Below are 15,812 nucleotides of genomic sequence, written 5' to 3' on the forward strand. Positions count from 1 at the left end.
ACCCATCATGATCCTGAATTATGTAACTATGATGGAATGTTCCAACGTTGATTTGCAACTATGCAACAATGAAAATCAACAAGGAGCACCTACCTTTGAGCCCGAAGTGGTGACACACAAGTGTCACCACTCATTTCACAGTTTTCTAAAGTTCAGTCTCTCATGCTGTGTTCATTATAACAAGAATACATCCAATAACTATGAGGAAAATCAAGCAGGCTTATGGTTCACTGCAAGTATCAATTTTCCAAATTCAGCCAGTTGTAGGCATACCCTTCACCACCCCAAAAATGTTATCAGAGACGACTACTAATATGGACACAGTACAAGTCTGAACTAACAATCTGTAACAATTTCAGTAGAATAACAGTAACAGTAAACATATACATAAAAGTAATAGGATTTACAAAAATACAGATTGTCAAAAATTCCTTCTGTGAGTACTGTGTCGTAAGATGTCACTGCTTCATGGATGATGCAAGGAACATCCAACACCACCTTCAATTTTAAACAAATACAAACAATTTCAGTGTAAAGCACAATTCTTACACCTGTATTACTTTTACTAGTGATACCGCAACATAAAAGAAATTTCAGCAATACAAGATATCCATCACAGAAGACATATGTGCATATATGAATGTATCAAAGACAGATCCTTAAAATATGGAGTGGATATATGGTCACAAATACAAAAATTTGTACTAACAGAATTCTTGTAATTGGAAGCTTAACCAGATTTCCATTTATCATTTTAAAATTAAACATGCAGAAAGCAGAATTTTAATAAAACTCGCACACTATTGTGATAGCAAGTCCTGAAAATACTCTTCATAGGCTAGAACATCACAGAGCAACACATACCTACATGATGATAGTTGTGTGAGACAGGCTTCTGTGCAATCGCTGATGCACTGTCTCATTTTTGTGATGACAAATTAACATATCTGGGATACATAAATAGTCTCCAATAACAAAAAGTCAGTCACAAAGCAATCATGTACTGTTTGTTACCTGCATAGGAATTTTGAAGCCTCAAACAGAGTACATACAGTGGAGTCTGCTTAACTCTTTCATTCCCCTATCTGAGACCGGTCATTTACCATGGTTTTGTCCAGAATGCCATATCCAACCGTGGTTAAATACCAACATGCAATGACAAAAAAATATTTATTTTTCAGAATGTGCTTTCAGCAGTTCTTTTTTTCTGTTGCTATCTTTTGCAATTCCACAGATGCACCTAGACTGTCTGTGACTCGTATGTTTACTGTAAATACTGCGAACCATTAGTGTACTGTCAAAAAATAACCCAGCTGCACACATGCTGCAAGATAAAAGTGTTCAGAGGTTCCTGTTTAAGACATTTTCAAATCAAAGAAATACAGATCCCTGGTTCCAAAAATTTCCCCATAACACTAATGTAATATTAACGTGTTTAATGTTTCCCACTTAAAAATATCCCCTGCATGAGAAAACCCCATTTTAATGTACTTAAACTAATATTTTGCACATTTAATCTTTATCAGAAGTTACTTTTCCTCCCAGATATTTGTTCACTGCAAACTTCACCCATGGCAGCTCTTGGCTAGCACCTACAACTGAAACTGAACAGAACCATCTGTATCATGGCTCATCTCTCATGCTTCTGCACTGCTTAAAAGCACGACGCTAAGCAGTCATTCATCTCCTTTATTCTTTAGTATTCTATTTCTGTCATTTTGCACTTTCTTAACTCACTGGTGTCAAATGTCTATAGGCATGCTGATGAAGTGGCTACCCAATATTCTGAAATTTATCAGCAAATCAAGCTAATCAGTAGCTTTATTTATTATTTACTATAAGCAGTGCGCAACATGAGAAATGCTGAGGCACTAATAAAACAAACTACCAATTGGGGGGGGGGAGATACAATCAGAAAAGTGGGCAGCTACCTAAATACGATGTGAAAGTTCAACCACTAAACGTACCATTATCTATGCTGAACATTTTGGTGGATCAAAAAAAAAAAACACTCTAAGTCAATTGCTTACTGGAACTAAAATGAATCTGGCAGGATCTGCAATGTTGAAACCTACCATATAAAAATGTTTTTTTTCATGTAAGTTTTTATACCTTCGTTTCTTGGAAAATTTTGCAAGAGGGTTCTACTGTAGTTACTACAATGTTGCCAGTTAGACAAAGAAAATTATACACTTGGTCGTTGACTTACGACCGACTTCCATTCTGACTGACAGGTCATAAGTCGATCTGGCCATGTCGGCAATATATTTATTAACAGTATTTTTAACATTTCTAATCTTTTATCATATTTATAATGTATTTTTAAAAACTTTTACATTTTAATCATCTTTTATTTTTCATTTTTTTGTGGTCGTAAGTCACATAGCTTGTAAGTCGATGACCAAGTGTATTAAGCTTAACCTTTAACGGCCGAATGTTTTATATATACATATGCAGCAAGCAGCGACCCGAGTTGCCCAAATGTTATATATATGCGGCACGACATGTGCTCTCTTTGGGAGTGCTGACAGTTTGACCTTGGGTTTGAAACCAAAACAAATTATCGTAAGGTCATGTCAATGGTTCATTCCTTAGCTCTGAACAAAGAAATCATTCATCAGGGTACTGGTTTCGATACTATTTACGTTTAGATATGACTGTTTATGACCTGGTCAGCCAAATATAGCCCAGCTTTGTTTTGAGAACTGATGAGGAAATATTCATCGGTGCTTGCATATGAGTGCTTCCGGAGCCTTCAAGGACTGGTTTTCAGTGGCGAATTATCAGTCAGGAAGTCAGTGTCAGACTGTAATATATTTCTTTGTATATCATTTTTATTTTGTGTCTTGAAAGAGGTATAAACCTACTGAGCCAGTATTACTTTGCGAGTAAAAGCTATTTTCGCCACTGTGACTTTCAGTATCAGTGTCACACTGGTACCCTTTTCAACTAGTATTACAATTACTTTGCATCACTATTTTGCGAATATTACTAACAGGTGAAAGTGTCACTTTATCAATCAACATAATTTATTCGATTTTGCTTGTAAAAAGTGCGATGTCGCTTTGTGTGAGGTGGACTGCACGTCAGGGTGTATCGTAAACTGTGAAGTGACACAGTTCAAACTCGTTTACAGTCTGAACAAAATATTATTGTATATAGTGTGATTATATTGACAATATCACCATGATTTAAGGTTGAAGAAAAAACAATGGTTAAGTCCTTTGGAATTTCGTAACATATATAATAAAGATTATATTTTGCAATTCATGACAAAATAATCAGTTAAATTTTCGTTTATAAAAATTGCTCTTTTGTGTATATGTAGAAAATTTTATTGTCTTTTGGGTTGTTTTTAGTTTGTATTTCTATGTTGCATGGAACGGAAAATATGGATTTTTTCTCGACATTTCCAATGTTAATTAATTAGGGTTAATTAAATACCGGCCGCAGAGGGCTACCAGCAATTTAAAAGTCCGTACATTAAAGGTTAATTATACTTATACTTCTTGAACAGAAATAAATCCAGTGCAAACTGCATTAATGTTTCCCTTGGGGACCCAATGGCTATGACAATCCATTAAAGCAACCCCACAGAAATATTACATTAATATCATGTTGAGAGTGTTGCATATACTTATAATGTACTGCACATTACTACTAGTGCAGTTCATACTGATGCTTAATAATGCATGCATAATGAAATCAGTTATAAAGGAACGATATGCCTACAAAAGACACCTTTTCAAGACACGTGTTGTCACACTGCGACTGTATTGCATATTCTTTTCTGAGTTGAACGGTTGCATATTTAGCTTATACCATGATAGAAATGGCAAAAGAATTATATAATTAACTGTTGCACAGCATTCACAATATTTTTGGAGCTAATTCCATATTTCTCCAAGAGGACTGCCGGAGGACCTGATCTGGGCACTTCACTTACAGCCAGTTTCTTCACGATAATGTTCTTTTCTTCAGCCACTGCACTAAGTACTGCTTCACCCAAGCCACCTGAATGAAACAAACAAATGTAATTATGCAAGGAATTATTTTATTACATTATCCACGCTATTCATGTATTAACTGAGTCATACATTTATCAGTGCTGAACCACTACTATTAGGTAAGGCATGAAATCTCATATATCACAGTACTCACTCACAAATTACAGCTTGTGAACTTCTGTATACTTTAATATTTTAGAAACTTTTGCTTTGGTGTAGGATTGATTGGTAGCTATTTCCTACAAATTTTAATAAGATCATAATCATTGTCATCATCCTCATCCTCCATCTTCCCCCTTGAGTTTTCAACGATGCTTTCCAGTATCAAGACTATATACGATGAGAGATGAATGGTAAATTGGAAAGTATCTGGAAGGAAGGGATCATGGCATAAAAGAAGTACAATCCTAGCATTTGCCTGGAGGGGCTAGAAAACCACAAGAAGCATGCCAGGACAGCTGCTGTCCCAGCGAAGATTCAAACTGAGCACCTCTCAAGTTCAAATCTATAGCATCTACTCCAAGTATTTTTACTTTTAAAGAGGGGAAAAAGTATTCTCACCATGTACCACAATAAATTGTATTTCATATAATTTTCCCAACAGGCAAACATGTCTTGAAAGTTAAGTACATTTTATATATGGAGTGCAAAATACATATATAAAGAAATATTTGACATTCAGAATCCAAAACTATAAGAGTAAGTCTGTGAACACAGGAGTAGAATTGTATAAACAGATTAATACTAATGTGAGAAACATTTCACTTGAATGAAATTATTAAAAGTGTTAGGCTTTGAGAATCATTATGCATACCTTGTGGATAGTGGTCCTCAACAGTGAGGATTCTTCCACCACATTCCTTGGCATTAACAATGATCGTTTCAGAATCAAGAGGTTTCACAGTGAATGGATCCAACACACGGACATCGATAGAAACCTTGGCAAGTTCATTCGCTGCAGTTATGGCTTCATGCAATGTTACACCTGCACCAATGATCAGTACTTTGTCGCTACCACTCTTCTTAAGAATTTTTGCCTTCCCAATCTGGAATAAACGGTAATACAATTGAGATACTCACATGACAAAAATTAGCTCCACTGATGTCATTCGTGCATGTACTTAATACACTCTTGAGGTTAAGAATGCCATTACCTTGATCTGCTTGGTGCAAAACACTGTCCTTTACTCTGACAAAACATGAACTTTAAGTATGAGATATTTATATTTCAGTGTCATGTTGTGGATGAGTTTAGAGGCACATAAAGTGCCACGATTATCCATGGAATCATGTGTTGTTATCAACGATCAATCAACATACCCATTAGGCATGTGTAAGTCTTACTTTTTGAGACTGAGTTGAGAAAAAATTATCGTTCTTGATTTGTGCATCAATTCTCCATTCTTGTATTTCTTTGCGTGGGGGGGGGGCATGTTAGCACTTTGCGGACTGGACGCATGATATCATGCTTTTCGCTTTTAAACGTGGCGGACCGGTGGCATGATATCATGCTTTTAGGACACGTTAGGTTGTAACACACTATACCTTGCTCTGGTGCCACGCAACTGCAATGGATACTGCATAATAAATCTTCGGAATTTATGCTAGGTATTCAGTAACTTGACCTGGCTGGCTAGGGTCCCTACTCCAAAATAAATAAACTTGCCCTTTCCAGCTGTTTATGTACCAAGCAGGAAGTTAGAGGGGAATATGTTTCAAGGACAAAAGCAGTTGAAGGCAAAGCGATCTCTCTGACTTGTTTTCCGATGAGCTATCTGACGTGCCTTGTGGAAGAGTAGTGATTAGTGACTTAGACAGTGGAAGTGACAGGGAACAAAGAATTGTGGCCACACATAATAAAAGTGAAAATTGCCTTGTGGCTTATAAATTGTACCATTTTCAATTCATTTTTGGTTTACAAAAATCTAAACCCTGATTCAAAATTGAAATACAAAGCATTTCTGATGAATGTGGCAAAGGCTTGGGCTACAGACCAGATGGTGGCGGCAGAACCAGAGTCAGACAGACTTAGTGCGACCTAGCCCATCAACTCCCACCCCACGCAGGCCTCATGCGGACACCCCTGGGCGACTCTCGGGTGATATGCGGAAACATACCCTTCTAAAAATTGTGAAGAGTGAACATTCCAAAGGGAAGCATCCTTCTAGGCAATGCCATGTTTGCGCAGTTCACAAAGGGGAGTGTTTCCAGAATTATCACACCCTCAAGCACTTCTAGCAGCATTGGTAAGTGTTCTCCAAAAATTTTAGTTCATAAAATTAATTAGGAGATTTTATATTAATTTTTAAAGTGAACAGTGCACAAGTTAGGGTAGTAGGTATAAAAATGCCTGTCCCCAGGGTGATTTAAATATTTAAATTGCCGGTCCGCAAAGTGTTAAAATTGACTGGTTATCATATCTGTCCAAATGGAAAATGAGTTCTTCTCCACTTTAAGGGCTGAAAAACTAAAGGTCATTGGAATAAATTTGAATGCTACATACACTAAATTCTTTTGATCCTTTTAAGCTTTTAGTACGTTCCTAGAATAGTTCACACTGTCATTGTATCAGACAAACATACTACGTAATATGAGAGGCAAAAATATGCTTCAAGCTCAGAAGCCACGACCTGCCACAAGATTGCCCACAGCACCATCAACCTTACAAAACAAAAGCAACAATTAACTGATTTATATTACAGCATTCTGTACTAATACAAGGGTTCAGCATCATCAGAAGAAGCAGCAGCAACAAAAATGAAAGCCAGAGCATGTAAAAAACAGAAGTACCAATATGAAAAGGAAAACTGTCAAAAAATATCAGGTACTGGCAGTTATAATTTGTACTTTAAGATCATGGTAATTAAACATGCAGAATCCCGAAGCAGCAAAAATATAACATATTTTCCCCGAGTTTATCTGAATGTAATTACAATAAAAACAGGTACTTGGTCAATAATACTTGAATATTGTCATTTTTACAGATTCAGAGACAAAAAGAAATGTCGATTTCATGAAACAACATTACTCAACCAGACTCTGTAATTTTAAGTCTAGCTCAGGGTGGTGTGTACAAATGAAGGTGGAAGAGGTTTTCATTACAGTGACACTAGGAGTGTTGCACTACAAGGAGTGCATGTAGAGGCAATGTTGATTAAATCCCATTGCATTTGGATATATCATCCATTTGCACCAATGATGTATGTGCAAAATCTGTTATCTTAAAATTATCAGACAATGAATACATGCAAGTGACTGCAATGCTGAAACATGATACTGAATTGAAAAACTGTGCGTAACGCGCGGGTACCTACGGAGCTAACAGCCTCATGTTTAACTAGGAGATGGATGACTGAACAAATTGATGGACTAGATAAAAGTTGTCTGAAATAGGAGACCCAGCGTATTGATGAGAAAACAAACAATGTTCCTGCTGGATGTATTTAAAGGTAATTTAAAAATGAGGGTCAGATCTGTGATTCATGCAATGAATACTGACATTGTGGTTATTCCTGAAGCAATGGTTCCATTACTGTATGTTCTACCAAATAAGCCTTTTAAGGATCATTTGAACCAACTGCATTCCAAATGGCTCTTAGTAGAAGACCATGTTCTGCCACTGGTGGACAATAAAAAAACCTAATGTAGCTGAACTGTTGTGCCAGTGGATGAAAGTTGTGGCAATGATCTCTCCATAAGTGGGAGTGAAAAGGATTTAAAAAGTGCCATGTATCTCACGGAATGATCAGGAAGGTGTTAGGAATGTTGGCAGTGAACATGAGGATGTGAACTGAATCTGAGATAGAAGATGGAAATTGTGAAGACAATGGAACTGGACAGATGACAGGAATGGTGAAGGTAAATGAGGGCTAGTTTCTTCAAGAAGGGAATTAGCTGAATAAAAATGTTCATCATCATCATCATCATCATCAGTAGTCCACAGTCTCTTCCAAAACAGTTCCTCCACATAAGGCGATCTTCTGTTTTTGGAAAGAGACTATCCAGGAAAAGTGATAATGTGGTAGTTTTTCCATTTGCTTTCCACATCGCAGTACAGCAGCCGTTCAAACCATTCTGGTCACACGTGTTGCCATACGAACTTGAACCATCTCGAGCATCATTTGCTCTGTGCTTCAAGTCGCTGCTTCAGGCATCAGTTTTTGGTGTCTCTCTTCATCTGATGCATACCCTTTGACCCGTCCAGCAAGGAAGGCCCTGCCAGTAGCTACGCTACTGCTGGTATAGCTCTCAGGGTCTTTGGCATACTCAAACCCCCTCACCACGATAAGGTGGAGACACCAACGAGGAGGCAATAAATATAATGCATAATATATTTACTAATATTTATTTACTTTCCCACAACTGTAGTAAGGGTATGAAATTAATTCATTAAATTACTATTCCTGTGGAGACATGTTCCCTAATGTGAGGTCATCTTACACTCCAAATCATCTTCCATTTTGATATTGTAAAAAGTAAAAGGTAAACTTGTCCCTGTAACAGGCCATGAAGGCCCATATGTGTGAGTTCAAGGCTCCAACATCTAGACAATCGGCTCACAGATGGCTGCAAGGTTGTCAGCTTTATGCGCCAGCCGCCTTTCCCCCCAGGAATATTCCTGGTACTCATTTCTGTTAGAGGCTGAGTCGACCCCATGGTCATAGTGCAGCTGAAAGGATTATGTAAATTGAAAAATTCAGTGACTTCATCAGAACTTGAACCTGCGACCTTCCAGCTTGCAGTATAGTGCCTCAAGCAACTATGCTACTGCAAATATGGTAGCATGATGGGGAAGAAAAAAAAAGAAAACACCTTGTGTTATGAACTGTTAGTGAAAATCTGGTCTATTAGACAGATTATTGTTCTTGTCTCAAATACTGATAATTTTTCCAAATTCTTGTCTCAATCTTATCTCAAGCTGAAAAAGCCATTCTGGCACTTGTGCAATGTTAAGATGTAAAACTAAAGTCATCCTTGTCTTTAATTAACCACTATGCCATGAAGATGTATAGGGGAGTGGAGGTGTAGTTTAATCATTCTTAACCTTGGCACTAGATACAGGTGAGTGGTCAGCTACACACCCCTGGAGAACAGCCTGTGCCCACTGTACATGAAGCTGGATGGGCCCCAAAGCCAGCATGGATGCTATGGAGAAGAGAAACATTTTCCCCCTTCAGGAGTTGAACTGTGGTTACTAATGTATGAGAAAACAAAAAAGGATGGACCAGACCTAAAACATGTCTGATATCACTGCCGCTAAATCTGTTATTCTAGTACTATTAATAAAATGCTGGCTACATTCAAATTTGCTATACATTTTAAAGTCATATTACCTGAAGTACTTCATCATTTTTATAAAGGACAGGTGTATTGGGTCTAGAAGTACGAATGAAGCAGATGCCTTTTGTGTTTGCTGCAAGCTCTACAGCACGTTCTGTGCTAACTGCATCGCTGGGATAAAACACAGTAGATCCTGCAATCAGGATTTCAATCCAGATCAAACCAAGTGACCTTGTCTGACTTTCAAAGAGACTATGTATAATGCAATCAAATACAAATTTAGCCCAATTATCCATCATGAAATACAAGTGAATTCTGTCAAATTCTGTTACAAATCTATCAGATCTTTTCGGCCAGAGCAGCCCTGTTACATTCAATAAAACACATGCAACAAAATCAGTATGTAACAGCATATGCTTGCAAAATGTGCCCAAACTGCTACCTACAGTGAAATTCCTGCTTATGAATCTGTCAGATAGCTTAGTGTACTTTTTGTTCACAACTAGTGACACTGGTGAAGATTACATGACATGTGTTATAATTACGATTCAGTTTGCTTTGTGGTTGCAGTACTTTATTGGAGTGCTTCATATGTTTGTAAAAAGTGATAAAATATTAATAGAACAAACATTCAATTTTTAGTGAAACTGAAGATAACACAGGCTGTGGCCTGGTTATGCAATTTCAGAATGGAAGGAATGATGTTACAAACATCAAAAGATCCAGCTGTCTGACATCAAGAAAAAGAAAGCGTGATTAGAATTCTTTCTTGGAAACTGGAAGATAGCATTACTGAAGATAACCTGAAAAAGACAGAATGAGAGTAAACATGCTTACATCTTTTTAACATTTCTGATGCTATTTCAGTGACATTGCTCTTTAGTGAATAGGCTTCATGCTCTACAGCACACATGCTACTCACAAGCATAGTGGAACATGTCATATTACGAGTCAGAAGAACTAAAACAATGCTAACTTTCGGTAACTATGCACAGAGATATGACAGTAGGGTTTCACTATAAATGAGAATGTTGATTTGTTGTTCAAATGTAACATATTTTAAAATTAAAAAAAATTTGTTCTCAATTTCAAATAGTAGTTTGATCCATCATATATTCACGTTCACATTTTATTTGTGAAGTACCCTCATCAATGATTTACTGAAGTCCTTCTGGAATGTTCCATTCCACAATAACTACATACCTGGAATGCTACGGAATAGGGCAATATCTTCCAGACCCATTTGACTAGGTCCATCCTCTCCAATGCTGACTCCACAGTGGGATCCAACAAAGTTTACATTAGTCTCCGAAATTGCTCCCATGCGGATCTGAAAGTAAGTTACAACATTCATTTCAAGTTATTATGCATGTTGTAACTTGTATGGTACAGATACCACCTTGCTACATACACTGTCAAAAAAGGGCCTGCCAAATGTATAGAAAGCTGTTTCTAGCCATATTTCTTGTATTAGACAACTAAGAAGCCGGTCACAGTAGCCAATCAGTCTAAGGCATGTACTGTCTTTGCTCGCTTGGAAACTGGGATCATGGGTTCGAATCCCACTCAGAGCATGGATGTTTAGTTTGTGTGTGCGTTTTTCTGTTTGTGTACAGGTAGAGGCCTTGTGATGAGCTGATCATCCGCCCAAGGAATGCTACTGAATGTGTAAGATTTAGAAAAACTGAAGTGAACGGCAGAGTTCATGGAGGTAGGCCTAGGCCCACTGGGGCTGTAGTGCAAAAACGACAACTAAGAGGGATACAAAGGACTATCTTAACCATCTAAGTGTGAGCAGGGGCTTCTGCACATTTCAGCTTAAGAGTTCTATCTATAACAGACAGCTTTACTTTACACTCATGTGCAAATTCTCATGTGATACTGGCTTGGAGTGCAATTCTCTGAGCAACAGCATTCAGATCTCTCAAGATATACTTACACTTACTTGCTTCCCACTGAATTTACGAAATACAGTTTACATTTCAATTACTGGCAGTTATAAACCAACTCAAAATAAACTGCAGGAAACAAGAGGTATTTGTAATCAGATGGCATTAAAATCCTTAAATTGCACATAAAATGGTAGAAAGAAGAAAAAAAGACAAAATCTTCGGTCAGTTTTGCCATTTTAACTGTAAGTATAAAATTAGAACATATGTACATTTAATGGGTTAACAATTAAAAAACTAATACAAGATATAGACTCATATTCATGTCTTGATGCCAAATGCTTAATTCTGTTTTGAGGGGAAAACACGCTCGCATACACATTCCTGCACGTTTAAATTTTCTAATTCAAATTATGAGAATTAACCTGGTCAAAGGCTCGAGTGAAGAATGTTGCAAATGTTGACACAAAGGCAATGGTTCTGTTTCTGCATGTGGCTCCAATAGCAACTCCAACAAGATTCTGTTCAGCAATAAAGCACTCAATGTAACGCTCGGGAAAGGCCTGAAATTAAATGTAACAAGAGTACCATTAGGTAACTGGTTATAAAACCATTCATATATTGGCTTTTTAATTATGCTAAACCAGAAAGATAAGAACAGGTAGAATGAATGGCAAAAGAAAACATAAGACACATAGAAAAACTCCCTTGTGCAAAAATTTTGTTCCGAGGAAAAATCACGAAAAAGGCCATTCAGAAGAACCAGGCATAAACTGTTTGGGAACTAATGAAACATATATGATACAAATAGTATTCTGATGGCTCTGGGGTAGGAAACGCTGAGAAAAACATAGAAAACTAACCTTTTTCAGCCTGTCTGAATAAGTTGAATTTTTGGTGTCACCATCGAGGGCAATGACACGACTGTTGTTGGATGCAATCTTAGCAAGAGCTGTACCATAAGCAAATCTTGTGGCTACATTTTCTCCAATCTTGTAGCTGGGAGGGGAAGACAACTTCACTCCCTCAATATCCACAATAGGAGCATCCTCTTTCAAAGGTTTCTGAGGTGCCACTTGCAAAGGTCCTGTATTTTTTATCAGGGACTTCAGATGCTGGAACAATTACCATAATAACAGATTAACTTTCTCAGTTCTGAAACTACGTGCTAGGTTCATTTAACCAGTTATGCTTCATGTAAGGACGAAAGAATGATACAAAGTGTTTTCTTACACTTATTCCACTTACACTTACACACTTCCTACTCCAGATGTTCAGTTACAGAAGGTCATTCTTGTTCATCAAATATCACAATAAGTGATATATGCCTTTTTAAGTGCACTTCAATCAAGAGACTGTTAATCCACACGTTCACAAAGCACGAGGCAATATATGCAGACTAGAGTTACCACCTCTCTTACTTTAGACAGAACAGCTCTAATTTCAGGTCAAGTAATAATATGAAACTATTCATGAAGATATCGGTTTGTAATTGTAATTGTAATTGTAATTTATTTCGAGTTCCAGATGATCCAATAAAACTGGTTACAAACCATAGGATATAGAACATGTCAAATATTAATTAAAATATGTAAAGATAAGCAGAACAACATAAAAGTACAATACAATCATAAGTACAGTTCAAGTATAAGTTGCACTCAAGTAAATAATTAGAACATGTCAAAATTATGAAGTAATAAAATAAATGATATAAAAGACAATAAGTATTATCATAAATACAATAAAACTATTATACAGATAGACTCATATATTTCAATATAGAGTAACTAACATACTATTCATATAAAACCATTAGTTTACAACATCGTTCATTAACACTAGAATACTCCTCCAAGTCATAAAAACAATGGGTAATCAAGTATCTTCTTAAAGAAATCTTAAATTGCTTGTGTATCCCAACAATCCCCTTTATTTCAAGAGGCAGATTATTAAATAACTTTATACCTGTAAAGTAAACACCTTTTTGGTACAGTGTTAAGGTGGAAGTTCGGAGATATAAATTACTACTCTGCTGGTCTGGAGATTACGTGCATCATGATTAATAGTGAAAAGCTGCCTGAAAAGATTTCTACATGAATGTCTATTACAATATCCTTTCATTAAACGAACTGCTTTTTTTTTGTATCATAAAGAGTTTCTTGGTATTGGTTGCCTGCCCCCAAAATACAATTCCATATGATAGTATAGAATGAAACAGAGAATGATATATCTTCACCAACGATGAGCCTGACATATAAGGTCTGACAGATCTTATCATAAATCAAACTGTAGTCTATATGTGGTATTTCAACTAACATCTCTTATGAAGGTACAATAATTCTGAAATACTGATCTTCATTGAGGAAACAAGGCTGCAGAACACGATTTCACACACACTATTCTACTCTGGAAGTTATGTATTAATCACAGCCAATCTCCTTAATGGTTAACAGTGGACAGTGCAGGATCAGAAAGAGGCCACTATGTATTTAACCATTTTCTATCCTCTAATGGAAGGCTCTCAACTTTATACTTTTCCCATATAGATCCTCTGCAAGAAGGCTTATGCTACTACCTATGAATTTACTTCCATGTTACTATTACATGCTGAGTGTTAACTTAAAAAATTTTAAAATTTTTGACACCCTTTCTAGAAGACTGCACATAAGAACAAAGAACATGAGGTTTTTATATTTTCCCACATCAAAGCATATTGTTTTTAATTTTTGTGAACACTGCTTTGTAGTTGACAGGAATGGAGGTGGAAATTAAAATGGGGAAAAGTTGAAGTTAGCTGTATGCAACTTTAACCAAACAGTTTGTGATTATTTTCCTGTCTGTTCAGTTGTACTGCTTTCATCAGTGGCCCTGTGACTGGCAATTTTCCAGCCTCTTTCAGCCTTCAGTTATGCAGTTGGTGATGGTTGGCTATGTAAACCATCATTCTATCTTTCTGAAGAGACAGCACACTAAAGTACAGCTCAATGTCTCCTAACACACCACACCATATGAAAAATATATACTTCAGTGATGGAGATGTGTCACAGAGTGGTATGTCTTTGCCACCAGTTATAGCAAAGTTCCTTGTGATGCTGTAGAAGGAACAACAGAATGGCAGGAGGCCAGAGCAGGTCTCCAACATCCTTATGATAACCAAAAATTGATATTTTGGGGGGTAAAGGGCGACCACAATGTAAGGCTGACAAACTCACTGGTATCTGTGAGCCGACCATCCAGAAAATGTGGAAGCCTCGATGTATCAGAACCCTATGGGCCTCCATGGCCTGCTACAGGGAAACTGCATTGTGGGGGGTGGAGTCCAGCTGGGTCCACTTGGCACGTCGGCCACCGACTGGCCTATTGTACCTGCCCTGGGTGACTATGATTATGGAGAATTTGGTGGAATAAAGATTGGCAGGGGAAACCAAACTACTTGGAGAAAACCCACCCCAGGACCACTTTGTCCACCACAAATCCCACTTGACCAGACCTGGAATCAAACCCGATCCACCGTGGTGGGAAGCCAGTAACTAACCACTTGAACTATGGCACAGTCTGCTACAGGGTTAGTTTTTTTAAATTATAAATCACAACAAAAATTTCAGATACCGTGACACAATTTGGCATACAGGATTGATTTCTGTGGTTTATTAAACAGTGCTATCGGCAGTATGATGATTAGTGAACAATGAATTGGAAACATTTGGAAGGAAGCAGTCATAGCCTAATCTGAGGTACTATCCTGGCATTCACCTACATGAGCAGAGGAAACCACACAAAAACATCAATCCAAACAGTCGGCAACCCTGCCATGATTTGTACTGAGAACTCTTGAATACAAGTCAGAAGCATTACCACTTGAGCCAAGTTACTAGGCAGCATGCAGGATTTGTTGAACCCTGTAATATATATTACAGTATGTCAACATGCAATGACTACTTCAAAATATTGCACATATGTACGAATGTGCATCTCACTAGTGCCTAAATGGCTTCATAGATTTTATTCATATGTATAATGTGTCTGCATATTACCAAAGGACATAAAAGTTTAAATTTCAATTCAAGTATAACTGCTACAATCTCACAAACAGTTACACTTACAAGTCAACCAACACATGATTGCTCATGGCTCAAAGACAAACTAACTATTCTGTGATAGGTGCTACGAGTAGCGGCTAAGTTACTGTCAGACCACACACGTTTTCCTTCCTCTCTGCACTTGTCTGCAGTTGTCACCATGGACATACCAAAGAAGAAACGCTGAAAGACAAACTTACCTGAATCACTTCTTCAGATTTATCACCCAATGGCTTTCCATGCCAGTTTTCTTGATCTTCAATTGTGGGGAAGTTCTTTCCTTTATATGTTTTTGCAATGACTGCAGTTGGTTTTGCTTTTGTGATGGATGCTTCATGGAAGGCCTGTAAAGTAAAAAAAGTAAAGTAAAGCTACCCCTGTAACAGGCCATGAAGGCCCATAGGGTTGTGAGAAACTGAGGGTCCCACATTATCTATAGACAATCGGCTCAAAGATGGCAGTAAGGTTGTCAGCCTTCCGCACTGGCCGCGCTTTACTCCCCAAGAAAATTGTTTAATTAATTCCTGGTACTCATTTCTGTTAGAGGTTGAGTCGAC

General features: G+C 37.4%; 1 protein-coding gene across 4 annotated transcripts in view; it reads right to left on the bottom strand.

The window, feature by feature from the left end:
* Positions 1–3,355: 3,355 nt before the first annotated feature.
* The window catches only part of LOC111867063 (transketolase), a 35,273-nt gene continuing 22,816 nt past the window's right edge, over positions 3,356–15,812 (bottom strand). For all 4 annotated transcript variants that reach the window (XM_023856541.2, XM_023856542.2, XM_023856544.2 and 1 more), the window contains exons 5-11: positions 15,456–15,599; positions 12,040–12,291; positions 11,602–11,739; positions 10,491–10,617; positions 9,341–9,480; positions 4,822–5,053; positions 3,356–4,014 (exon numbers count right to left, since the gene is read on the bottom strand). In XM_023856541.2, coding sequence (XP_023712309.1) covers positions 3,845–4,014; positions 4,822–5,053; positions 9,341–9,480; positions 10,491–10,617; positions 11,602–11,739; positions 12,040–12,291; positions 15,456–15,599 — 1,203 coding nt within the window. In that variant the 3' untranslated portion in view covers positions 3,356–3,844. The remainder of the gene's footprint in view (positions 4,015–4,821; positions 5,054–9,340; positions 9,481–10,490; positions 10,618–11,601; positions 11,740–12,039; positions 12,292–15,455; positions 15,600–15,812) is intronic.

Source organism: Cryptotermes secundus, unplaced genomic scaffold (genome assembly GCF_002891405.2).
Source record: "Cryptotermes secundus unplaced genomic scaffold, Csec_1.0 scaffold176, whole genome shotgun sequence".
NCBI lineage: Eukaryota > Metazoa > Arthropoda > Insecta > Blattodea > Kalotermitidae > Cryptotermes > Cryptotermes secundus.